The following is a 27,069-nucleotide window of genomic DNA, read 5'->3' on the forward strand; positions in this document are numbered from 1 at the left end:
ATTCTTATGACTGGAAGCTCAACTTCCTTAAGTATCTTTTGCAGAAGGAGGAATGGGTATATCTAATCGAGTGATCACATGCAAGAATGGAAGGCTTTGCCGTTTTTATAAAATGCTGCCTTTACTTGCATGTCATGAGTGAAAATAACGAAGAATACAATGATGACTCACTCAAATATTGGAACTCCGAGTTAACTTTATTTGTATCCATGACTATAGGTTAAAAAGGGCAGCAGGGTGGCTCAGTGTTTAGCACCGCTCCCTTGCAGCGCCAGAGACCCGGGTTCAATTCCACTGTCTGTGTGGAGTTTGCACATTCTCCCTGTGTCTACGTGGGTTTTCTCTGGTTTCCTTCCACAGTCCAGAGACCTATGGATTAGTTGGATCAACCATAAATTGTCCCAGAGCTGTCCAGGCCAGCGAGATTAGCCATGGGAAAGGCAGCATTACAGGGGTAAGGTAGGGGGGGTGGATCTGGGTGCGATGCTCTTTGGAGAGTTGATTTGGTCTCGATGGGCTGAATGGCCTGCTTCCACACTGTAGGGGTCCTGTGGTTTTGGGGAAAAATTAAAGCAGTTACGGAAAACAATTACAGGTTAATAAATAATTAATGAACCATCATTCAGGGATTGAAAAGCGAAAACAGCAACTTAGCTAGCTGATAACTTTGCTCATATCTAGCTGGGGAAATGTATAAAATGCCATTACTGTGTGGTCCAGCAGCCAAAGACTTGGCTAATACACAGCTGAATTGAGCTATTTGGACAGGCATGCCAAGTGGCTGCTCTTGTGATTTTTGATTCTGTTCTTCACCTGCTAGTCAGTCAGGCTGTTGTCTTAGACCTTTTAATATTTCAGTTATAGCGTGGATCCCTTTCCAGCATCACCTCCCACCCCTCATTCCTATTCTCCCCACTCTACGCCGTTCCCTATTTTGGGACCGGAGTGTTAGTTTAAAAAATGCACTGTCCTACAAGGCATCTTTGAAAATGTAATGTCTGACTTGTGTTTACAGGCTTTTGTTTAAGGCATTGATAAACTTGGATCCACACTGAATTTTGAACACCTTTTTACACTTCACTGTCCCTTGCTTTGTTTTGTATTTGCTGGATCTCTGCACTTTATCACAGTTGAAGGCCTGGTCTTCTGAAACTAACCCATCAGATTGTCTTGCTGACCCCTGTTATTTGTTTTTTTTTGTTTCTCTTGATTTAGTGTTTGTTTTTGCCCCTCCTCTTGCCAGGTTTTATTTGAGAGAAACTGCTCCAGTGATGCTTCCTCAGTCCAGGGATTCACTTCAAAGGCATGATGGCCAGCATCCACAGAATCTCTGAATTATTGTGGTGGCAGGAGGAGGCCATTCAGCCCATCAGCTTGAATACCTGGCCTGGCATATACCAAACTTTCTGATTCTGATGAAGGGCTTTTGCCCGAAGCGTAGATTCTCCTGTTCCACAGATGTTGCCTGACCAGCTGTGTTTTTCCAGCACCACACTCTCGACTCTGATCTCCAGTGTCTGCACTTATTTTTGCCTACCAGTCTTTGTCTTTTCCTCCTATCTCTGTATGCTATTACTTTCCACAAAAACATCTAATTCCCTTTTTTAAAATGCCTCAGTTGTGCCTTTTGCCACATTTTCCTCCCCTCTGTCATTCAGACAGCCCTCCACTGCACCACCTCCATTCCCCAGTCCACTGCTCCAAGCCCCCACTCCACTCCCCCAAATGCAATAAAGACAGTCCCCCTTGTCCTCACTTACCACCTCACCAGTCTCCGCATCCAACTCCTCATCCATAAACACTTCCGCCGGCTACAACTAGACCTCCCCACCAAGAACATCTTCCCCTCCCCACCCCCTCTGCCTTCCACAAAGACTGTTCCCAATGACATTCCTTGGTTTGCGCCACTCTCCCAACTGACCCTGTCCAAACCCCCAGGTACCTTCTCCTGCCATCAGAAAAGATGCAAAATGTGTGAGTACACCACCCCTCTCACCTCAATCCAGGGTCCTAAACAGTCCTTCCAAGTGAGACAGAGGTCCACCTGTCTCTTTTTCTTTCAAATCTCGTTTACTGCATCAGGTGCTCCCAATGTGGTCTTCTCTACATCGGGGAGACCGAACGTAAACTCGGAGAAAGGTCCACCAAGCATCACAGCTGGGCCCGTAGGGACCTCCCAGTCACCACCCACTTCAATTCTCCCAACCAGTCCCTTTCCGGCATGACCATCCTCAGTCAACTCCATTGCTGCAACCAACCAAACCGCAAATTGAAGGAACAACATCTCATCTTCCACCTGGGCAGCCTATAACCCGGAGGACTGGACGTTTGAGTTCTCCAATTTCAAATAACTGCCCTCCCCAGCCCCGCCCCCTTCCACTGCTCCCTGCCACCATCCAGATTCATTCCTGATTGAAGAGCTTTTGCCCGAAACATCGAATTTTTTTTTCCCTGCTCCTCAGATGCTGCCTGACCTGCTGTGCTTTTCCAGCATCACTTTATCTTTACACATTCCTCCCATTGATCAACCAGGTCGTATCCTCCACCTATCCCCACTTCACCATAAGACCATAAGACGTAGGAGCAGAAGTAAGGCCATTCGGCCCATCGAGTCCACTCCACCATTCAATCATGGCTGATGGGCATTTCAACTCCACTTACCCGCATTCTCCCTGTAGCCCTTAATTCCTTGTGACATCAAGAATTTATCGATCTCTGAAGACATTTAGCATCCCGGCCTCCACTGCACTCTGCGACAATGAATTCCACAGGCCCACCACTCTCTGGCTGAAGAAATGTCTCCGCATTTCTGTTCTGAATTTACCCCCTCTAATTTTAAGGCTGTGTCCATGGGTCCTAGTCTCCCCGCCTAACGGAAACAATTACCTAACGTCCACCCTTTCCAAGCCATGTATTATCTTGTACGTCTCTATTAAGTCTCCCCTTAATCTTCTAAACTCCAATGAATACAATCCCAGGATCCTCAGCCGTTCCTCATATGTTAGACCTACCATTCCAGGGATCATCCGTGTGAATCTCCGCTGGACACGCTCCAGTGCCAGTATGTCCCTCCTGAGGTGTGGGGACCAAAACTGGACACAGTACTTCAAATGGGCCTAACCAGAGCTTTATAAAGTCTCAGTAGCACAACGGTGCTTTTATATTCCAACCCTCTTGAGATAAATGATGACATTACATTCGCTTTCTTAATCACTGACTCAACCTGCATGTTTACCTGAAGAGAATCCTCAACTAGCACTCCCGGATCCCTTTTATACTTTGGCTTTACAAATTTTCTCTCCGTTTAGAAAGTAGTCCATGCTTGTATTCTTTTTTCCAAAGTGCAAGACCTCACATTTGCTCACTTTGAATTCCATCAGCCATTTCCTGGACCACTCTCTTCCAAACTGTCTAGATCCTTCTGCAGCCTCCCCACTTCCTCCGTACTACCTGCTTGTCCACCTAACTTCGTATCATCGGCAAACATCACTAGAATGCCCCCAGTCCCTTCATCCAGATCGCTAATATATTATGTGAACAGCTGCGGCCCCAACACTGAACCCAGCGAGACACTGCTTGTCACCGGCTGCCATTTCGAAAAACAACCTTTTTATCCCAACTCTCTGCATTCTGTCAGACAGCCAATCCTCAATCCATACCAGTAACTCACCTCTAACACCATGGGCCCTCACCTTGCTCAGCAGCCTCCCATGTGGCACCTTATCAAAGGCCTTTTGGAAGTCTACGTAGACCACATCCACTGGGTTTCCCTGGTTTAACCTACTTGTCACCTCTTCAAAGAATTCCAACAGGTTGGTCAGGCATGACCTCCCCTTACTAAATCCATGTTGACTTGTTCTAATCTGACCCTGCTCTTCCAAGAATTTAGAAACCTCATCCTTAACGATAGAATCTAGAATTTTCCAACAACCGAGGTTAGGCTAATTGGCCTATAATTTTCCATCTTTTGTCTTGATCCTTTCTTGAACAAGGGGGTTACAACAGCGGTCTTCCAATCATCCGGGACTTTCGCTGACTCCAGTGACTTTTGAAAGATCTCAGCCAACACCTCTACTATTTCCTCAGCCACCTCCCTCAGAACTCTAGGATGTAGCCCATCAGGGCCAGGAGATTTGTCAATTTTAAGACCTTTTTAGCTTTTCTAGCACTATCTCTTTTGTAATGGCAACCATACTCAACTCAGCCCCCTGACTTCCTTTAATTGTTGGGATATTACTCATGTCTTCCACTGTGAAGACTGGCGCAAAGTACTTATTAACTTCTCCAGCTATTTCCTTATCTCCCATCACTAGCCTTCCAGCATCAGTCTGAAGTGGCCCAATGTCTACTTTTGCCTGTCGTTTGTTTCTTATGTATTGAAAGAAACTTTTATTATCATTTCTAATATTACTGGCTAGCCTACCTTCATATTTGATCCTCTCCTTCCTTATTTCTCTCTTTGTTGTCCTCTGTTTTTGTAGCCTTCCCAATCTTCTGATTTCCTAGTGCTCTTGGCCACTTTATAGGATCTCTCTTTTTCTTTGATACATTTCCTGACTTCCTTTGTCAGCCCTGGCTGTCTAATCCCTCCCTGGATAATCTTTCTTTTCTTGGGGATGAACCTCTGTACTGTGTCCTCAATTACACCCACAAACTCCTGTCATTTTTGCTCTACTATCTTCCCTGCTAGGCTCTGCTTCCAGTCGATTTTCGTCAGTTCCTCTCTCATGCCCTCATAATTACCTTTTTATTTAACTGTAACACCATTACATCCAATTTTTGCCTTCTCTCTTTCAAACTGCAGACTGAACTATACCATATTATGATCGCTGCTTCCTAAGTGTTCCCTTACTTAAAGATTTTTTTATAAAGTGGCAATTGAATAGGACCTCAGCCCCATCCAGCTTCTCCCACACTCATTCCCAGTCATGAAGAAGGGTTATACCCGAAATATCGACCTCTCCCCCTCCAGGAGTCATAGAGATGTACAGCATGGAAAAAGACCATTCAGTCCAACCCGTCCTTGCTGACCAGATATCCCAACCCAATCTAGTCCCACCTGCCAGCACCCGGCCCATATCCCTCCAAACCCTTCCTATTCATATACCCATCCAAATGCCTCTTAAACGTTGCAATTGTACCAGCATCCACCACTTCCTCTGGCAGCTCTTTCTATACATGTACCACCCTCTGCATGAAAAAGTTGCCCCTTAGGTCTCTTTTTTTTTTATTCTCCCTCACCCTAAACCTATGCCCTCTAGTTCTGGACTCCCCCACCCCATGGAAAAGACTTTGTCTATTTATCCTATCTATGCCCCTCATGAATTTGTAAACCTCAATAAAGTCACCCCTCAGCCTCTGACGCTCCAGCGAAAACAGCCCCAGCCTGTTCAGCCTCTCCCTGTAGCTCAAATCCTCCAACCCTGGCAACATCCTTGTAAATCTTTTCTGAACCCTTCCAAGTTTCACAATATCCTTCTGATAGGAAGGAGACCAGAATTGCACGCAATATTCCAACAGTGGCCTAACCAATGTCCTGTATGGCCACAACATGACCTCCCAACTCCTGTACTCAATACTCTGACCAATAAAGGAAAGCGTACCAAATGCCGCCTTCATTATCCTATCTACCTGCGACTCCACTTTCAAGGAGCTATGAATCTGCACTCCAAGGTCTCTTTGTTCAGCAACACTCCCTAGGACCTTACCATGAAGTGTATAAGTCCTGCTAAGATTTGATTTCTCAAAATGCAGCCCCTCACATTTATCTGAATTAAACTCCATCTGCCACTCCTCAGCCCATTGGCCCATCTGATCAAGATCCTGTTGTAATCAGAAGTAATCCTCTTCACTGTCCACTACACCTCCAACATTGGTGTCATCAGCAAACTTACTAACTGTACCTCTTATGCTCACATCCAAACCATTTATATAAATGACAAAAAGTAGAGGACCCAGCACCAATCCTTGTAGCACTCCACTGGTCACAGGCCTCCAGTCTGAAAAACAACCCTCCACCACTACCACCCTCTGTCTTCTACCTTTTTGAGCCCTCCTGATGCTGCCTTGTTTGCTGTGTTCTTCCAGCCTCCTGCCTGTTACCACATTCCTGGGCAGTGTATCCATATTGTAATAACCTGGTGGAAAAGATTTTTGTTCTCGCATCACCCTTGCTTTGTTTATGCATCGCTTTTAAATTTATCCCCCTCTCATTCATTCGTGTTCCTTTTTTACAAACAGGATCAGCTTCTCCTTTATCTGTACTGTCCAGCCCGCTCGTGATCTTGGAAGTTTTTAATCTGATCTCCTCTTGCTCTCTGTCTCTCCAAGGAGACCAGTCTCCATCTCTTCAATCCCTCCTCATCACTGAAGTGTCTTATCCCTGGAACCATTCCTGTGAATTGCTACTGCACGGTCTCTGATGCATTCACATCTTTCCTAGAATGTGGCAGCGACAACTCTACGTTCACAAACAAGTGCCTTGTACAAGCTCAATATCACCTCCTTACTCTTGGCTGTATTAATATTGGCACAGAGGACAAGAACAATGTCTGTTTTATTTACTGCTGCCTCTACCTTACCACCTTCAGTGAACTATGCACATATACATCCAGCTCCATCTGCTCTGCACTCTGTAGACTGGTACTGCCTGAGTTTATGTTGTCTTTCAATGTATTGTACTGAATTTGTTGTGTAAAGATTTTTCTTGGGAACATACTGTCCTGGTTGTGTCCAGTATCCTGGCCACGTGAAGAAATTCTAGAGGTTAGTAGTAGTGAGGCGTAAAAGTTACGAGAGGTACGACTGTATATTTTAGAGGCATGTAGACTGAAGAGTGGTCGCACTGTTAAAAACAAAACCATGAAGAAATAATGGTATTTGTATAGGATTGTTTGTTCCTGTTAAATAGGTAACTCAAAAAAACATAATCTGTTCTTCGTACAATTCAAAAGACTTCATGATCTTTCCAGTGGACTGGGATTAGTAGCTGTGTCTATTTGGAATGCTTGACAGAATTTTCAAAAGTTCCAAAACTGCTTATCTCAGCAAGGAGCAGGGGATGGGGCTGAGGTCCTACTCAATTTCCAGTTTCAAGAGACTGTTGTAGGATTTAATTGTCTTTGTCTGTGGTGACTGAATAGAGGTTTGTTCGTTTATACAACTGACAATTTGAGGTCATTTAAAATATTTTGTTGTGAATGAGAGTTTTGGGTTTCTTTTATCAAATGTGTGTGAGATGGCATTCCTGTGGGTTGCTTGCGGTTTTGTTTTAATTGCTAAACAGTTTTTGACCTGTTGAATATACGTGATGAGTGGGTATGGAGTAGGGGAGGGGAGGGTGTGGTGCTGGGGGAGGGGGCTGAATGGCCAAACAGCATTGAATAAAACTGGCTGAAACCTTTTTGGAGAATGGAAGGGAGGCAGTGGGACTAGTTTTAGTTTGGGATTATGGGCGTAGAGGCCTAGAGATGTACTGCACGGAAGCAGACCATTAGGCTTAACTCATCCGTGTCGACCAGAAATCCCAACCCAATCTAGTCCCACCTGCCAGCACCCGGCCCATATCCCTCCAAACCCTTCCTATTCATATACCCATCCAAGTGCCTTTTAAATGTTGTAATTGTACCAACCTCCACCACTTCCTCTGGCTTCTCATTCCATACACGTCCCACCCTGTGTGTGAAAATATTGCCCCTTAGGTCTCTTTTATATCTTTCCCCTCTCACCCTAAACCTATGCCCTCTAGTTCTGGGCTTCCCTACCCTGGGGAAAAAAACCTTGGCTATCTATCATATTCCTACCTCATGATTTTATAACCCTCTATAAGGTCACTCCTCAGCCTCTGATGCTCCAGGGAAAACAGCCCCAGCCTATTCGACCTCTCCCTATAGCTCAAATCCTCCAACCCTGGCAACATCCTTGTAAATCTTTTTCTTAACCCTTTCAAGTTTCTCACGATCCTTCCTTCTGATAGGAAGGAGACCAGAATTGCACACAATATTCCAACAGTGGCCTAACCAATGTCCTGTACAGCCGCAATGTGACCTCCCCAACTCCTGTACTCAATAGTCTGACCAATAAAGGATAGCATACCAAATGCTGCCTTCACTATCCCATCTACCTGCGACTCCACTTTCACGGAGCTATGAACCTGCACTCCAAGGTCTCTTTGTTCAGCAACACTCCCCAGGACCTTGCTATTAAGTATATAAGTCCTGCTAAGATTTGCTTTCCCAAAATGCAGCACCACACATTTATCTCAGCATGGACTGGTTGGGCTGAAGGGTCTGTTACTGTGCTGTATGACGCTTAAACAACCAGTTGCCTGCAGAAATGGGGGATGACATCCTCCCAACACACACGTCATCCCAGAAGTGAGCAATGTGTGTTATGGGGCCTGCTGAATATCAAGAGGAATCTATTCCTGGGAATCTGGCCCTTTGGCGGGGACCCCATTCCACCTTCAGTAGTGAGATGATCAGTTTAGTTAATTTGCTGTCCTCCACAAATATGTTCTTTAATTTAATTCCATTTCTTCCTTTTCTTCTGCAGGCTGAAGGAGAGAGGAACTATCACATCTTTTACTGTATGTTGATGGGAATGAGCATGGACCAGAAGAAGGCACTGGGTCTGAGCAAAGCTACGGATTACACCTACTTAACAATGGTGAGAGCTGAATGGAGTGGGGCGGGGTGGGGGGGGGAGGGGGGAGCGTTGCTGATCAATTTGAGAGATGTTGTATGCATCAATCCTGAAAGGGTAGGATTGAATGATTAAAGGCAGATTCATAGATTTGCAGGGAAAACTTGCATTTATGTAGTGCCTTTGACAATCTGAAGATATCCTAATTCAATTGGCAGCTCGTGGTGTATAATCACTGTGTGGCTGGGCAGCTAGCAGTTTGCACACAATAGGATCTCTCAAGTAGCAACTTGATACTGACCAGATAATCCATACCAACTGGTTAAAGAGTTAAAAATTTAAGTCCGAATCTGTTTCCTCTTTGCTTTAGTGAAGGACCTGGCACAGTAGTAATCCACATTCTAGACACTGGTTTGAATCGCACCGTGACAGAGAGTGCAATTTGTACTCTATAAAAGTCTGGAATTGGCCTAATGGTGACCATGTAACCCTTGATTGATATGACATAAAAGTCCATCTAGTTCCATAATTCTCTACAGGGAAGGGAATCTCTCAGTCCTTTCCCGGCCTGATCTACATGTGACTCCAAACCCAAAGCGATGCTCTCTGAAATGCAGCTTTTCGGTTCAAGGGGCGATTAGGAATGAGCGACACTTGCTGACCTGCTACACCCACACTTCACACAAACAGCTGAGACCATGGATCAGTCTAATGCTACATATGAAAATCAGCTCCTCCAACAATATAGCACTTCCTTTTGTACTGCACTGGAAGTTCAGCAAAGATCTTTTGTGCTCAGGTCTCTGGAGTGGGGATTATCTTATGAGGAAAGGATAGATAGGCCAGGCCTGTGTCCACAGGAGCTTGGCAGGAGAGTTTATTACAATGTGTAAGAATTTGAAGGGACTTGTTGAGAATGGATGTTGAAAGGATGTGGAAGAGAACAGAGCGAAAGAGAGGTTCTGAGGACTGGTCAATCAACCCGAAACGTTAACTCTGATTTCTCTCCACAGATGTTGCCAGAATTGCTGAGCTTTTCCAACAACTTCTGTTTTTGTTTGTGTTAGAGCTCGAGGACTTCTGTTTTTGTTTGTTTTTGTTTTAAAAGTCAAGGATATCCCATTGAGATGAAAAAATGAGAAAAGTTTTCCTCTTGAGGGTTGTCAGTGTGTGGAAATTTCTTATCCAGAGTTTTATGGAGGAAGCGTCATTGAATATGTTTAAGACCGAGGTGAAATTCGGGAGTCTAAGCAAATCTGGTAGAATCAGTGAAACAGTTCTGACTACAATACAGTCAGCTATGATCTTTTTGGATAGCGGAGAAGGATTTGAGGAGTCAAATGGCCCATTCCTGCTCCTAACATGTATATCTGACTGTTTTGTATATTAGGCCAACACACACTCTGCCATTCCTTACCCTTCCAATGTTCCAACAGGCTGCCAGGAGGTGGGGTAGTTGTCCAGATTACCCCAGCTCACCACTCCTTTTGTTTCTGGAAGACCCTACACCATCTGAGTTTTGAGTGAAGAATTCAAGCTTAATGGTATACCTTTCATTGTTGAAATCCCATGAATTGAACAGTGAATGGGTCCCACCATTGCACCTTCATTCGAAGGGAGAATATTAAAATTACAAACCTACCCTGTGTTGAGACTATAACTTCAACCCACTTCTTTGGAAACCTTGGGATCTTCGATCTTAATCCTTATTGTGGAAACAGGCCCTTTGGCCCAACAATTCCATACTGACCCTCCGAAGAGTATCTTCCCCCAATCCCATTCCCCATCACTCTACATTTACCCCTGACTAATGCACCTAACCTACACATCCCTGAACACTATGGGCAATTTGATATGGACAATTCGGATCTTCTAGCCCACCAAACTGTTCGAGTATTCAGTTGGATCACACCTGATCTTTTATTTTCATTTCCTTTACCAGGTTCCCTGAAAGATCCTCTTGCTGAACAATGGTAGTATCCCTACCCCAGACCAGGAGGCCCAGGTTCAAGCTTCACCCTTTTCCAGAGGGGTGTTGTAGTAACATTTCTGAACAGATTGATGAGAAAAGTAGTTTAGGAAAAGAAAATCTGGTTCCCTGAACAGCCCTCTTGTGGGAATGCCCCTATCCCTGGACTGGGAGGCCCATCTGCTCTAGAGGTGTATAATTACACCTGAACAAGTTTGATTTTAAAATATAGGTCAATTTTCCTGACCCTGTAATATCTTTTCAGTTTTTTTTTCTGATCTGCTCCAACGATCTTTGACATCTTTCTCAGGGACCCATCCTAGACTGCCACTAACTTGGTTAAAGTGTTCCTCGTCTGCATTGAGACACATGGACCCCTCACGTTCTGTGTAGCTCTATACCTATTTATCCATGACACAATGAGAGTCCAGGGACAGTACATTCCTGTTTGGGTGAAAGGCAAGGCTGGTAGCCGTAGGGATGACTAGTGAAATTGGTGGTTAAGAAAAAAAAGGAAGCATACGTCAGGTATAGACAGGAGAGATTGCGTCACTCCTTTTTTTTTGAAGAGTATAAAGGCAGGAGGGAAATCAGGAGAGCAAAAAGAGGACATGAGATAACTCTTTGACAAAGCTAAAGAGAATCCAAAGTGTTTTGCAAATCCCTTTTAAGGACAAAAGGGTAACTAGGGAGAGAATAGGGCCCCTCAAAGATCAGCAAGGCAGCCAATGTGTGGAGCCGCAGGAGGTGGAGAGACACTAAATGAGGATTTTGTAACAGTATTTGCTGTGAAGAAAGATATGGGAGATATAGAATGTGGGGAAATAGGTGGTGACATCTTGAAAAATGTCTAAATTACAGAAGAGGAAGTGCTGGATGTCTTAATGCATGAATGTGGATCAATCCTCAGGACCTGATCGGTGTACCGTAGAACTCTGGGAAGCTAGGGAAGTGATTGCTGGGCCCCTTGCTGAGATATTTCTATCATTGATAGTCACAGGTGAGGTGCCAGAAAACTGGAAGTTGGCGAATGTTCCAACATGGGGTAAACCCCCTCTGCTAATTTAAACCCAACACACAGAAAAGATCACATCGCACCGTAATCTAAGATTTGAGAAGCAGAGAACTATCCCAGATTTCACTGTTTAAAGTAAAAATTAACAGAACATTAAAACAACTATTTACAACCCCTTTCCCTTAAACCTATCCTTTACCTCCCACTCCATATTACAGGTCCAATTAAAAATAAAAACCCTGATTTAAGATTTACAAATAAAAATCATGTTTCAAAACCAGTCGGCTTTGTCGATTCTCCTTTGTAGATTTTCCTCTGCGGATTTCTGGGTCATCTTTTCTTCAGTCTTCTGCTGCACAACTTTCCTTTTATGGACAGGTACCTTTCAGAGAGCTATTTGGCTGGCAGTCTGTACTGGTGCCCTTTTGCTGTTCTCCCCCTAACTGTTCAAAATTTCTGATTTTATACCCCAAAACATCGGATCTTTTCATTGGCTTGATGTCCCCTCAAGCAGTAAAATTCAAATTTGATTGGATTTTGGTATCTGGGGTGTAATTTAAACTGGCCAAATTTGAATTTGTTTTTGTTCCATGGCAATGCAACTCCAGCTACTTGTTTCAACGAAATGTTACATTTTTAAATTGTTCAGCCCACTCTGTGCTTTCAGTCAGTCCCTGCGAGTTTCCCCTCTCTCTTAAAGGTACAGTACACACCTACGCCTTCATAACACAAATGGGGTGCCACTATTTAAGAAGGGTGGTAAGGAAAAGATAGGGATCTATAAACCTGGAAGCATGGCATGGCAGGGCAAGTTGGGAGAAATCCAGAGGGATATGATTTATATGTATTTGGAGAGGCAAGAACTGATTAAGGAGAGTCAACATGGCTTTATGCATGGGAAATCATGTCTGTCAAACTCAATTGAGTTTTTGAAGTAGTAATGAAGAGGATTGAGAAGGGCAGAGTGGTGGACATGATCTCTATGGACTTCAATAAGGTGTTCGTCAAGGTTCCTCATGGTAGATCGGTTAGATCAAAGGGAGAACTAGCCATTTGGATACCGAACTGGCTCAAAGGTAGAAGACAGAGAATGGTGGTGGAGGGTTGTTTTTCAGATTGGAGGGCAGTGACCGATGGTGTGCCACAATAATTGGCTCTAGGTCCACTGATTTTCTTCATTTTATATAAATGATTTGAATGTGAACATAGGAAGTACAGTTAGTAACGTTGCAGATGGACAGTTAGTGCAGCACTGTGGCTCCGTGATTAGCACTGCTGCCTGACAGCACCAGGGACCTGGGTTTGATTCCAGCCTCTGTGCAAATTCCACACAGAGAACCGCCATTCTCCCCATGTCTGTGTGGGTTTCCTCCGGGTGCTCCGGTTTCCTCCAACAGTCCAAAGATGTGCAGGTTATGTGAATTAGCCAGGCTAAATTGCCCATACTGTTAGGTGTGTTAGTCAGGGCTAAGTGTAGGGAAATAGGCCTGGGTGGGTTACTCTTCAGAGGGTCACTGTGGACGTGATGGGCCAAATGGCTTGTTTCCACAGTGTAGGGAATCTAATCATGACAAAATTGGAGGCGGAGTGGACAGCAAAGAAGGTTACCTCAGAGTACAATGGGATCTTGATCAGATGGACTAATGGGGATAAATGTGAGGTGCTGCATTTTGGTAAGGCAGATCCGAGCAAGACTTACGCATATACTGGGAAGTCCTGGGGTGTGCTGCTGAATACTGACACTCTGGAATGCAGGTTCATAGATCCTTGAAAGTAGAGTCACAGGTAGATAAGATCGTGAAGAAGCCATATGGTATGCTTTCCTTTATTGATCAGAGTATTGAGTATAGGAGTTGGGAGGTCATGTTACAGCTGTACAGGACGTTTATTAGGTCACTTTTGGAATGTTGTGTTCAATTCTGGCCTCCCTCTTATAGGAAGGGTGTTGTGAAACTTGAAAAGTTTCAGAAAAGATTTACAAGGATGTTGCCAGGTTTGGAGGATTTGTGCCATAGGGTGAGGCTGAATAGACTAGGGTTATTTTCCCTGGAGTGTCGGAGGTTGAGGGGTGACCTCCTAGAAGTTTGTAAAATCATGAGGTGCATGGATAGATTAAATAGACAAGATCCTTTGCCTGGAGTGGGGGAGTCCAGAGCTAGAGTGCATAGGTTTAGGGTGAGAGGGGAAAGATTTAAAAGGGACCTAAAGGCAACTTTTTCATGCAGAGCTAGTGAGTGTATGAAGTGAGCTGCCAGAGGAAGTAGTGGAGGCTGGTATAATTACAACATTTAAGAGGCATTTTGATGGGTATATGAATAGGAAGGGTTTGGAGGGATAGGCACCACATGCTGGTAAATGGGACTAGAGTAGTTTGGGATATCTGGTCGGCATGAAGAGTTGGACTGAAGGGCCTGTTTCCATGCTGTCCATCTGTGACTGTATGACATTGTATTGTATTGTGTGTTCCAGGGGCAGTGCACTTTCTGTGATGGCCGAGATGACAGTAAGGAGTATGCCAACATTCGCTCGGCCATGAAGGTTCTCATGTTCACTGATACCGAAAACTGGGAGATCTCCAAACTGATGGCTGCAATTCTGCACATGGGCAATCTGGCTTACGAATGTAAATCGGAGGGTGATCTGCTTTACAATGGAGGGAAAGCTGGGAATTCAAATTAGTGATTGTGGGGGGGGGGGGGGGGAGGGTGGATATATTTTACCTTTAAGTGGCTTGTTGTTGCATTACCTTCTTAGGGTATTGAGCAAAGTGGTGTCGAAATGCAGAGGTCCTTTGCAGGTCTCTTTTGAACTGGTGCTAAATAAAAGCAGTGACAGTTCATGTGGCTGTTTTAAAGGAAAGCTGAGTTGTACTGTATTCCTGGCCAATGTTGTTCCCTCGAGCAGTATCCTGAAGCAATCGGACTGGTTACTTGTCCCCGAGATCTTGCTATCATTGCCAACACGGACAGCTACCAAACACTTTGAATGAAGGGCTTGCTTTTTGACGTTCCCCAGCCTGAAGACTTACCAAAGTAGTTTTGGATCAATGATGTCCTTTTTGATGTGTACTCGATGTTTTCGTATTGGAAACAGCCCCTTCGGTCCAACTCGTCCAGGCCAACCTCATCTAATCTAATCCAATCCCATTTGACCTAGTTCCCTCTTAAAGCCTTTCTATTCATATACTCATCCAGATGCCTTTTAAATGTTGCAATTGCACCAGCCTCCACCACTTCCTCTGGCAGCTCATTCCATACACATACCACTCTCTTGTGTGGAAAATGTAGCCTCTGAAGTCCCTTTTTGAAGTGTTTCCCCTCTCACCGTATACCTATGCCCTCTCTTTTTGGATTCTCCTACCTTGTGGGAAAAGACCTTGGCTATTCACCTTCTGCATGCCCCTCATGATCTTATAAATCTCTATAATGTCATCCTTCAGCTTCCTATGCTCCAGGGAGAAAAGTCCCAATCTCTCCTTTATAAATTGAACCCTACAATCTTGTTAATGTCCTTTTGTAAACTTTTTTTTGTTTTTTTGCACAATTTTTCAGTTTAGTAACATCTTTCCTGTAGCAGGATGACCAGAATTGTATACAGTACTCCAAATCTGGCCTCACCAATGTCCTGTAACATGATATTCAAACTCCTGTGGTCATTGCTGTGTCCGATGAAGGCAAGCATGCCAAATGCTAAAAATCTCACAACACCAGGTTATAATCCAACAGATTTATTTGGGAGCGCTGCTCCTTCAGGTAGTTGAACAGTGCTCTGAAAGTTAGTGCTTTCATTGGGCTATAATCTGATGTGATTTTTAACTTTGCACACCCCAGTCCAACACCAGCATCTCCAAATCAGGCCAAATTCTGCCTTTTCCATCCTGTCTACGTGTGATGCCATTTTGAAGGAACTATGCACCTGCATCCCAGGTCCAGTGTTTGACTACACTCCTCACAAATGGGTTGGAAGAAAAGGAGATTAAAAGAATGCAGTTTGTTAGCACCAGTCCACAGTGTCCCTTCTGATCTCTGATCTTTGTAGCCGAGTTCTTTGCTGAAGACACAGATAGTTAGCACGCTCTCTGTTTGATTTCTCGGTCACTGGTTAGAGGCAGCAACTTTTTAGGAAAAGGTGGTGGCTGTTTCAGGTTGGCTGTTCCTTCAGTAAAGAAGTGGATAGAGAGATTCCACCCTTTTTTTTTGATTGTCCTCTCTCACTGTCCACCTGCCTGAGACCAGACAGAGTTGTTGTCATGCTGCTTATATCCTGTCTGGACAATTGATCTGATTTGTAAAACTAACCTGCCTGTTTCTGGATAAAGCTTCCTCTAACCACACACCAATAGTGTCACTGTGTCTCAAACATTGTGTCCCACCACTTGAATGAAGCAGCAGTGTAAACACAACTTCTAATGAGCTTCAGGTACTGTTTAAATAAGAAGTGCAGCAAATATTTCCACTGTCCTTGGCCTACAGCAATCCTACTGCCATTTTTGAACACCATCCAAAATAAAAATCGAAAGGTATGGTCTTTGTGATCCCAAAAGCCTGTCCACCATCTACAAGGCCCAACTCGGGAATGTGATGGAATGTCCCCCACTTACCTGAATGGGTGCAGCTCCAACAACACACAACGCTTGACTCACCATCCAGGACAAAGCAGACACTTGGTACTAATCCATAAACACTAATTCCCACTGTCACTGATGCCCCATCTGTAGCAGCGGTGTGTGCCATCTACAAGATGCACTGCACTAATTCACCAAACATCCTTAGGCAGCACCTTCCAAGCCCATGACCACTTCCGAGGGCAACAGGTATGTGGAAATACCACCTCCCAGTAGATTGCACTCCTAGTCACTCACTTCCTGACTTGGAAATATATTGTTCTTCCTTCATTGTCACTGGATGAAAATGCTGGAGTTCTCTTCCCCAAGGACATTGTGGATCTACCCACATGGACTGCAGTCATTTAGGAAGGTACCACCTTCTCAAGCACAGCTGGGGTGGGTAATAAACGCTTGCCCAGCCAGCGATACCCACATCTGTGAATAAATAAAAGTTAACTGCCTCCTTAAGAGAGTTGTGTTGTCACTAGAAGCACCTGTGTGCATCTTACTGGCAACATGGTTTAGCACTCTTATACTTACAGTGCAGCTGGGATCCTGGTGTTGTGCCTCCAGTATAATAAGCAAGAATATTCAATGTTTATTCAAATTGCCATTGAGATCATTTTACTTTGTTTATTCTGCTGATCCTTCAGCTCGAGTGTATGACAATTTGGATTCATGTGAGGTTGTCTACTCCACGCATTTGATGTCTGCTGCTACTCTGCTTGAGGTGAATGTTTTGTTTTTATAACTTTTTTAACCTCAATGTCTGTCTGTCTGTCTGTCTGTCTGTCTGTCCATTCATAAACAATACAGGTGTCCAATATAGAACAGTCATTTGCTTCTATTGGTAACATCTCTATGCTCTATGTGGAAAAAGTGTCCAAACCACTGTGTGAAATGCTGGAGAAGTTGTAAATGCAAGCCATCTGTGTCCAAAAGTCACTTGTATTTTCAGTCTATTTTCTTCAAAACTGGTTCAGAATTCACTTTGAGGAGAAAGTGGGGACTGCAGATGCTGGAGATCAGAGCTGTTAATGTGTTGCTGGAAAAGCGCAGCAGGTCAGGCAGCATCCAAGGAGCAGGAGAATCTACGTTTTGGGCATGAGCCCTTCTTCAGGAATTAGCCCCCCCTTCAGCCCATTATTCCCGAAGAAGGGCTCATGCCCGAAATGTCAATTCTCATGCTCCTTGGATGCTGCTTGACCTGCTGCACTTTTCCAGCAACACATTATCCTCTCAGAATTCACTCTGCCCTAATAGAGCCTCCAACCACACCATGCACCTCCATTTCAGAATATTCTAATAGTGTTGATTTAAGGAGGAGTCTGTAAAACACAGAATCTACAGAGCAGGAGTAGGCATTTTTGGCCCATTGAGCCTTTTCCACCATTCAACACACTCTCTCATGGCTGATCCTCTATCTCTGTGCCCATACCCCACCCTCTCCCCATACCCTTTAGTGCCTTGGAACCAATCCTTTTCTTTCATGAGCGTATTCAGTAACATGACCTGCACTGCCTTATGTATTAGAGAATTCCACAGGTTCACCAGCCTCTAAGTGAAGAGGTTTCTTCTCCTCTCACTCCAATACAGTCCAACCTGAGAATGTACCCTCTTGCTGTAGATAAATTAATTTGCAGGAAATATCATCCCAGTATCCAGTCTGCCAAACTAGTCCTGTCCAAATTTTATCCATTTAGGTGGCATCCCTCTTATTCCTCTAAACAGCAGTTATTCCAGACTGTTGTCCAAATCTCTCTCCATTCAGCTGTTCCACCAACCTGTTAAACATTTGCTGCACTTGCCTATCACAAAACCTTAAGGACGTCAAAACTTTTTTTTAAAAATAAAATCATTCACAGGATGTGGCTGTCCTTATTGCCCAGAGGGTAATCAAGAATCAAGCACATTGTTTTGGTCTGGAGTTACATGTAGGCCAGACCAGGTAAGGATTGCAGATTTCCTTCCATCGAGGACATTAGCAAACCAGAAGATTTTTTTTCAAACAATTGGCAATGGATTCATGGCCACCATTAGACTCCAGATATTTATTGAACTTGAATTTCACCATCTGCTGTGGTGAGATTTGAAACTGGATCCCCAGAATGTTATCTGGGTGTCTCAATTAACCGTCCAGTGACAATACCGCACAGCCTCTCTCTGTTCACACACTGCTCCAGGTGTGGTCTCCCCAAACTCCTGTACGGTTGCAATAAGACCTCCCTTGCTCATGAACGCAAACCTTGCAATGAAGACCATCCCATTTTCCATCTTAATTTCCCTCCTCAGTTAGAAATGCTCAATCAGCAGTTTACACAATTTCTGACATTTGTTTTCATATCCACTCTTAGTTAATTTACTAAGAAACTACCTGACAAAACCATTAATTATTTTTCAAGTCTGGCTATTCCTAGTCTCGGTTGACATCATTAAATATGATGTATTTTTGATAAGGGATAGCATTACAGCTGTGCTGAGGGAGGATATTCCCAGAAATACACCCAGGGAATTATTTGGGTGGAAATAAGAAAGGGATGATCACCTTTATTGGGATTGTATTGTAGACCCCCCAATAGTCAGAGGGAAATTGAGAAACAAACTTGTAAGGAGATCTCTGCTATCTGTAAGAATAATAGGGTAGTTATGGTCGGGGATTTTAACTTTCCAAACATCAACTAGGACTGCCATAGTGTTAAAGGTTTAGATGGAGAGGAATTTTTATTAAGTGCGTACAAGACAATTTTCTGATTCAGTATGTGGATGTACCTACTAGAGAAGGTGCAAAACTTGACCTACTCTTGGGAAATAAGGCAGGGCAGGTGAATGAGGTGTCAGTGGAGGAGCACTTTGGGGCCAGCGACCATAATTCTATTAGATTTAATCTAATGATGGAAAAGGATAGACCAAATCTAAAAGTTGAAGTTCTAAATTGGAGAAAAGCCAATTTTGATGGTATTAGGCAAGAACTTTTGAGAGCTGATTGGAGGCAGATGTTCGCAGGTAAAGGGATGGCTGGAAAGTGGGAAGCCTTCAGAAATGAGATAACAAGAATCCAGAGAGAGTATATTCCTGTCAGGGTGAAAGGAAAGGCTGGTAGGCATAGGGAATGCTGGATGACTAAAGAAATTGAGGGTTTGGTTAAGAAAAAGAAGGAAGCATATGTCAGGTATAGACAGGATAGATTGAGTGAATCCTTAGAAGAATATAAAGGAAGTAGGAGTATACTTAAGAGGGAAATCAGGAGGGCGGACATAGAATTAAGGGGAATCCAAAGGGTTTTTACAAATATATTAAGGACAAAAGGGTGACTAGGGAGAGAATAGGGCCCCTCAAAGATCAGCAAGGCCGCCTTTGTGTGGAGCCACAGAAAATGAAGGAGATACTAAATGAATATTTTGCATCGGTATTTACTGTGGAAAACGATATGGAAGATATAGACTGTAGGGGAATAGATGGTGACATCTTGCAAAATGTCCAGATTACAGAGGAGGAAGTGCTGGATGTCTTGTAATGGTTAAAGATGGATAAATCCCCAGGACCTGATCAGGTGTACCCAAGAACTCTGTGGGAAGCTAGAGAAGTGATTGCTGGGCCTCTTGCTGAGATATTTGTATCATTGATAGTCACCGGTGAGGTGCCGGAAGACTGGAGGTTGGCAAACGTGCCACTATTTAAGAAGGGCAGTAAAGACCAGCCAGGGAACTATAGAACGGTGAGCCTGACCTCCGTAGTAGGCAAGTTGTTGGAGGGAATCCTGAGGGACAGGATGTACATGTATTTGGAAAGGCAAGGACTGATTCGGGATAGTCAACATGGCTTTGTGCGTGGGAATCATGTCTCGCAAACTTGATTGAGTTTTTTGAAGAAGTAACAAAGAAGATTTGAGGGCAGAGCAGTAGATGCGATCTATGTGGATTTCAGTAAGGCGTTCGACAAGGTTCCCCATGGGAGACTGATTAGCAAGCTTAGATCTCACGGAACACCGAGAAAACTAGACATTTGGATACGGAGCGGGCTTAAAGGTAGAAGACAGAGGGTGGTGGTGGAGGGTTGTTTTTCAGACTGGAGGCCTGTGACCAGTGGAGTGCCACGAGGATCAGTGCTGGGCCCTCTACTTTTTGTCATTTACATAAATGATTTGGATGCAAGCATAAGAGGTACAGTTAGTAAGTTTGCAGATGACACCAAAATTGGAGCTGTAGTGGACAGCGAAGAGGGTTACCTCCGATTCCAACAGGATCTGGACCAGATGGGCCAATGGGCTGAGAAGTGGCAGATGGAGTTTAATTCAGATAAATGGGGAGGCGCTGCATTTTGGGAAAGCGAACCTTAGCAGGACTTATACACTTAATGGTAAGGTGCTAGGGAGCGTTGCTGAACAGAGACCTTGGAGTGCAGGTTCATAGCACCTTTGAAAGTAAATAGGATAGTGAAGGTGGTGTTTGGTATGCTTTCCTTTTATTGGTCAGTGTATTGAGTACAGGAGTTGGGAGGTCATGCTGCGGCTGTACAGGACATTGGTTAGGCCACTGTTGGAATATTGTATGCAATTCTGGTCTCCTTTGTATCAGAAAGATGTTGTGAAACTTGAAAGGGTTCAGAAAAGATTTACAAGGATGTTGCCAGAGTTGGAGGATTTGAGCTATAGGGAGAGGCTGAACAGGCTGGGGCTGTTTTCCCTGGAGTGTCAGAGACTGACCTTTTATAGAGGTTTACAAAATCATGAGGGGCATGGATAGGATAAATAGACAGTCTTTTCCCTGGGGTCAGGGAGTCCAGAACTAGAGAACATAGGTTTAGGGTGAGGGGGCAAAGATATAAAAGAGACCTAAGGGGCAACTTTTCCACTCAGAGGGGGTGGTACGTGTATGGAATGAGCTGCCAGAGGATGTGGTGGTGGCTGGTACAATTGCAACATTTTATGAGGCATTTGGATGGGTATATGAATAGGATATGGGCTGGGTGCTGGCAGGTGGGCCTAGATTGGGTTGGAATATCTGGTCAGCATGAACAGGATGGACCTGTTTCTGTGCTATATCTTTCTATGACTCTATGTGGAGGTGCTGGTGTTGGACTGGGGTGGACAAAGTTTAAAAATCACAAAACACCAGGTTATAGTCCAACAGATTTATTTGAAATTAGAAGCTCTGAGTGCTGCTCTTTTGTCAGGTAAAGCTTTTGATTTCAAATTAATCTGCTGGACTATAACCTGATGCCATGTGATTTTTAGCTTTCATTAAAAATGCATTATCTGGACAATCCCATGTAGTTGGAGCTGACTGTGTACACATTAGCCATTGCTTCTACCCTATTACAATAGTCACTCCATTTCAAAGGTCATTGAGATGTGGAAAGGTTTTAGGAGTTGTATAAAAGTCCAAGTTTTTTTTTCCACTCTTTTCTCCCTTTTTAGGCTACTTATTTGAGACATCCAAGATCTGAATGGGAGAGTGAGCAAGTTGTGGTTTTCCTGATAGTTTGAGGCAACGCTCCTGACCTTCTGTTGAAAGCCCCGTTCTTCTCTTGACTTGACCCTGGGAATCTTTTACATTCACCTGAGGGGGACAGTTGCTCTCTACTTGATGTCTCTTCCAAACGATTGCTTTTCTGACAGCACAACAGTCCTGCACTGTGGGAATGTCTGGACATTTTGGCTCAAATCTGTGGGACAGGACTTTAACCCTAAGCCTTTCTGAGACAATCATGTGACCAATATAGTCTTCAATCATCGCTCTATTAATCATATATTTTTCTCCACCCTCATTCCCATTTGATAAGTGTGACTGCACTTCCCTTTAGCTCTGAGAGGCATTCATTGAAATGAATGAGACCTCTAATCCTGTTGACTTGTGCTTTTGCTGATCTGAAGAAATGAGTGTCCAGCCCATCAAGCTTGGTCCTCCATTTCTTATGATGATGATCTTAAGCTTCAATTCCATTTTCCCATCCACTCCTCCATCACTCAATTTCCTGAGAGATCAAGTATCTATCTGTCTTAGCCTTATCTCAGCCAGGGTGGCACGGTGACTCAGTGGTTAGCATTGCCCTCGCAGGGCCTGGGACAGAGTTTGATTCCAGCCTTGGCTGACTGTCTGTGTGGAGTTTACACATTCTCCCCATGTTACACATTCTCCCTGTGGGTTTCCTCCCACTGTCCAAAGGTGTGCAGGTTAGGGTGGATTGGCCATGCTCAATTGCCCATAGTGTCCAGGGATGTGCAGGCTGGATGGATTAACCATGGGAAATGTAGGGTTACAGGGATAAGGTTGGGTCTGGGTGGGATGGAATCGATGGGCCAAATGGCCTGCTTCCACACTGTAGGGATTCTAGGATTTCTATGAAATACATTCAAGATTGAAACATCCATAACCCTCTCTAGGGTAGACCATTCTGAAGACCCTCTTCTGTTTGAATAAACTAATTTCTCTTCATCTCAGTCCCCATCCCTATCAAGCCCCAGCCTCTGCCCTTGTTTTGGATTCCCTGACCAGGGGAAACCATCTTTTAGGATTTACTCTGTCAAACCCTTTCAGAGCCTTTGACCGTCACAAAGCAATCACCTTTCGGTCTTCTAAACTCCAGGGAACATTGACACAATGTACTCAGCTTCTCATTGTAGGATAACCACCCTCCCCCTCTCTATCCAAGAGACAATTACAGGAATGATGCTATGATCCACTGAGTCACACTCTCTCTTTTTTTTCAAAAAAATAAATGCCTCATTCTTCTTTCCGGCAGGTTGACTGTTTGGATCTACAGAACTGCCTCACCAGCCGTACCATCATCACACGAGGGGAGACTGTGTCCACCCCTCTTAACATGGACCAAGCACTGGACGTCAGGGATGCTTTTGTCAAGGTGAAAGTTGCTTGCTGCATGAATGGGAAACAGAGAGAGAGTGTCTCCCTCTGAAAATGAAGGACAAATTGGAATGGCAAGGCATCTAACGGCATAAAGTTGGCAAAAGCTTGATATTTAATCCTTTCATGAAAATTGTCAGCGAGAGAGCTTGGAGTGAGGGATGTTAGGATTTGGAAAGGTTGCCTGGGAGAGTGGTGAGGTAGATTCAATAGGAGATTGCAAAGGAGCTGGATGTATATATTTGAAAGTGAAGGATTCAGCAGGCTACAGAGATGGGGACTAACTAGGTAGCTCTGTCGGGAGCTGGTGTAGACATGATGGGTCAAATGGCCTCTTTCTGTGCTGTAAAATTCTATGACCCTACATTGCTGTGTCAAATCATTTCAATGATTTTAGTCTCTGACAGAGATGGGTACAATCGCTGAGCCTTCTTATTGTGTAGGCTCTAGATTAGACAGGTAGTGAACCTCTAAGACAGCTGCATGACATCTTGATGTGTGACCTTCTGATATAAAAAGTCCTCCCCATTCAGTGTAATAGTCATTGCAGTGTATTCAGTCAACCAGAGATCTACAACAGCAATAATCTGTCAACGCAGAACCCATACTGTACCTAGGCCTGAGCAATGCCAGGGTAAACAATGTTAGTAACCTGCAAGACATCTGTCTTCCCAGCAACAGCTTTGTGAGCTGTCAGAGAGGGAAGCACTCTGACAACGTCAAACACCATTGCGAACATGAGCCAAGAAACCTCATCAAATCTTTAATGTTCTAAATTATTTCAAGGCAGTCATCCTGATCAAGTGCAACAATACTGCTTGTAAAATGTGCTTTTGACTGACCAGAAAATTAAACTTAAAATCTGAGAAAGCTGGAAACAGCTTCAGCAGGACGAGCATCTTGTTTTCATTCTTTCATGGGATGTGTGGTGCTGGCTAGGCTAGTGTTCATCATCCATCCCTACGTTCCTACAGGGCAGTTAAGAATCAAACACATTGCTATGAATCTGGACTTGCAGGTAAGATTTTCTTAAAGGGCATTAGTTAACCAGATCGGTTTTCTTGACAACCGTTATCATTAGACTCTTTCCAGATTTTTTTCTTATTGAATTCAAATTCCCCTATCAGGATTTGAACCTGGGACCTCCATGTTACCTGGATCAACAGTCCAGTGAAAAAAAAACCGGAAGAGAACCTCATTATTTTGGCCTGGTGACAGTGAAGGAATGGTGATACGTTTCCACCGTGGGGCGCTGACCGGCTTGGAGGGGAACTTGCTGGGGGTGGGGGGGGGGGTGTTCTCATGTGTCTGCTGCCCTTGTCCTTCCAGATAGAAATGGAGGAGTTTTTGGAAGGTGCTGTCTAAGGATTGAATTACTGCAATACACCCAGCTGCGACTGAGCGTCCATGCTGGAGGGAATGAATGTTCAGTGGTATTATGGGATGCTTTGTCCTCCAGAGAGAGAAACAGAGTCCCGATTTTAAGAAGTCAGACCTGAAATTTTTTTTATCCTCTGCACAGCTGCTGCCTGACCTGCTGAGTATTTCCAGCAGTTTCTGTTTTCTTGTTTTGGATTTCCATTACTGAAATAAAACACTGAAGAAATGTTCCAACATAAACTCCCATTTTGTTTGTTTTATTTTAAGCTCCTAGATCTCAAAGATAAGTGGGAGCAGAGTACTGGAACAGAGGGAAAAAGTTTGTTTATCTGCAAACCAAACTAAACTGTAACAAGAGAATTGGAGCAGCCTTCGAAACACAAAATAGCAACAAGAGTAGGCTATTCAAGTCTGCTCGGCCATTCAATATGATCATGATTAACCATCCAACTCCGTCTTCTGTTCCCATACCCTTCGACCCCTTTTATCCTTAAGGATGATATCTAATTCCTTGTGTTATAGAAGGGATGATAGCTAGAAAGTTTAATTTTGTAACTTTAGTTTTTTAATGTTGACCTAAAAGACTTGCTAGTTTGCAGCCACCATTATTGTTTGGACTAATCCCAGACCTTCTCTTGCATGTATAAGATAGTAATTTTCCTGATTTTAAGTTGAAATTTCTATGAACAAAAACTTGCATTATTTATTCTCTGCTTTGTTTGACTTAATATTCTGGGATCCAACAATTTACCCAATGCCCCTGTTTGTGGTTATTTGCTCATTATAATTTGACATGGGATGCCTATCGCAACATGTCCTCATAATAAATATCATTGCCTACAGGCTAAAACAGTTATTCAGATTCATTTGAACCAAAGAATATACTGAAGCAGAAAAATAGACAAGGTGGTCAAAACATAGCACAGAATGAGGCCACTCAGCCCAACTTCTATGCCAGTTTGAAGAGTGATTTAAGTTAATCCAGCTCCTCTTTCCCCCCCCCCCCCCCCCCCCCCCAACTCTGCTTATTATAGAAACCTGTTCCATAATTAATAACCAATTTTGAATACTCTTCACGGTGGTTCCTGCAGCTAACTCAGCAAGCTCTGGTAGTCTTTCCCTGGATTTCCTGATATTGTTACAGGAGATGATCTGGGTGACTGGAGGGAGAATTCAAAATTCAATCCCCATTTCTTTCCTTAGACATGTGGTCAGTTAGTGCCTTTGCATTAGTACCTGCTGATTGTTGTAAATTGTTTTTAAGTTGCCAGTGCCTTCATAAACTTGCACACTTCTGGTCATTGAGGATCATACAGAAGTGAACAGTTGGCTGTTCTGGGAAGGTCAACTAGAAAATTAAACTTTTAGGCAACAATCCATTTATGTTCTGTGAATCTCATTTTATCCTTCTGCAAGGGTACAGGGTGTAAAAGCAAGAGATCGGCAAGAAGTAATGAGGCTTATTTGAAAAACTGGAGTAGATGCCCACTGATATGCTGGACCAAAGAGACTGTGGGGTTATTCAACCTCCTTGGTGATGTACTGAATCTCTCATTCCAGCTGTGCTGATTTCCCCCTTTCTCTGAATTATTCAGAGCTCAAACAACTGCCATGTCTCATCATTTTGATCTAATGTGGGTCATGTGTTTTGTCTCCCTCTGTCCGCCTCTCATCATTAAGGGTATCTATGGGAGGCTGTTTGTGTGGATTGTGGAGAAGATCAATGCAGCGATTTATAAACCACCATCTCGAGAACCGAAGGTGTGGCGTCGCTCCATCGGCTTGTTGGATATTTTTGGATTTGAAAACTTCCACGTTAATAGGTAAGGTCCTGTATGTCCTTCTGTCCGTGGCATTGACTTGAAGGAGCTGCTTCTTCCACTGCATCAAATGTGAGTGTTGATAATTTGGTTTAGGAGGTGGTGGTGGTAGATATGGAATATTGATATTTGTGGAAATTGATAGGAGATTGTTCCTAATGCTGCAAACAGAAGGAAGCTGTTTAGACCCGCAGACTACCCTCAATCAATTGGGCTGAAGCTGATCTGCACCACCAACTCCATTTGCTGACCATTGCTATGTAATCCCTCCATTCATTTCCACAAGACGACATGGCTTCTCATCGCAGTTTAAATGCTGTCATTAAACCATGTATTGCTCAATATCCGAGAATGTCATTTATGTCCTCCTTCATGATAGATTATTTATTTAATTGTCTGTGTAGTGACTGGAATGAGGGCCAGGTGGATGTCATTGACTGAGGTCCTTGATTGGCCCAGGTTAACAACCCCAATCAGGGACCCTGGCTCAGAGATCTAAACAGAGGATTAGAAAAAACAGGAAAAAAATATAAATAAACAGAGGATTAACTTCCTCCTCTGTTTTTGGTTGCACTTCAGTCCCACACCCCTGATCTTTGGGCACCCGGTACGGAGGAGGGAGGGCAGGTCCGAAGACCTCCCTGTGGGTCTGCTCCTGGGCCTGGCCAAACTGGCCATAACCCTGTCCAGGCAGCGGGCCGTGGAGGGGGTCGTTAGGGCCGACTGTCTGCCCCTCTTCCGCGGTTACGTTAGAGCCCGGGTGTCTCTGGACA

The 27,069-nt window shown here is 44.0% G+C and overlaps 1 protein-coding gene across 3 annotated transcripts in view; it reads left to right on the plus strand.

The window, feature by feature from the left end:
• myo7aa (myosin VIIAa) overlaps positions 1 to 27,069 on the plus strand; it is a 268,705-nt gene that overhangs the window by 104,085 nt on the left and 137,551 nt on the right. For all 3 annotated transcript variants that reach the window (XM_072576845.1, XM_072576843.1, XM_072576844.1), the window contains 5 exons: positions 8,554 to 8,667; positions 14,097 to 14,250; positions 16,887 to 16,963; positions 22,975 to 23,094; positions 26,157 to 26,299. In XM_072576845.1, coding sequence (XP_072432946.1) covers positions 8,554 to 8,667; positions 14,097 to 14,250; positions 16,887 to 16,963; positions 22,975 to 23,094; positions 26,157 to 26,299 — 608 coding nt within the window. The remainder of the gene's footprint in view (positions 1 to 8,553; positions 8,668 to 14,096; positions 14,251 to 16,886; positions 16,964 to 22,974; positions 23,095 to 26,156; positions 26,300 to 27,069) is intronic.

Source organism: Chiloscyllium punctatum, chromosome 9 (assembly GCF_047496795.1).
Source record: "Chiloscyllium punctatum isolate Juve2018m chromosome 9, sChiPun1.3, whole genome shotgun sequence".
Taxonomy (NCBI): Eukaryota; Metazoa; Chordata; class Chondrichthyes; order Orectolobiformes; family Hemiscylliidae; genus Chiloscyllium; species Chiloscyllium punctatum.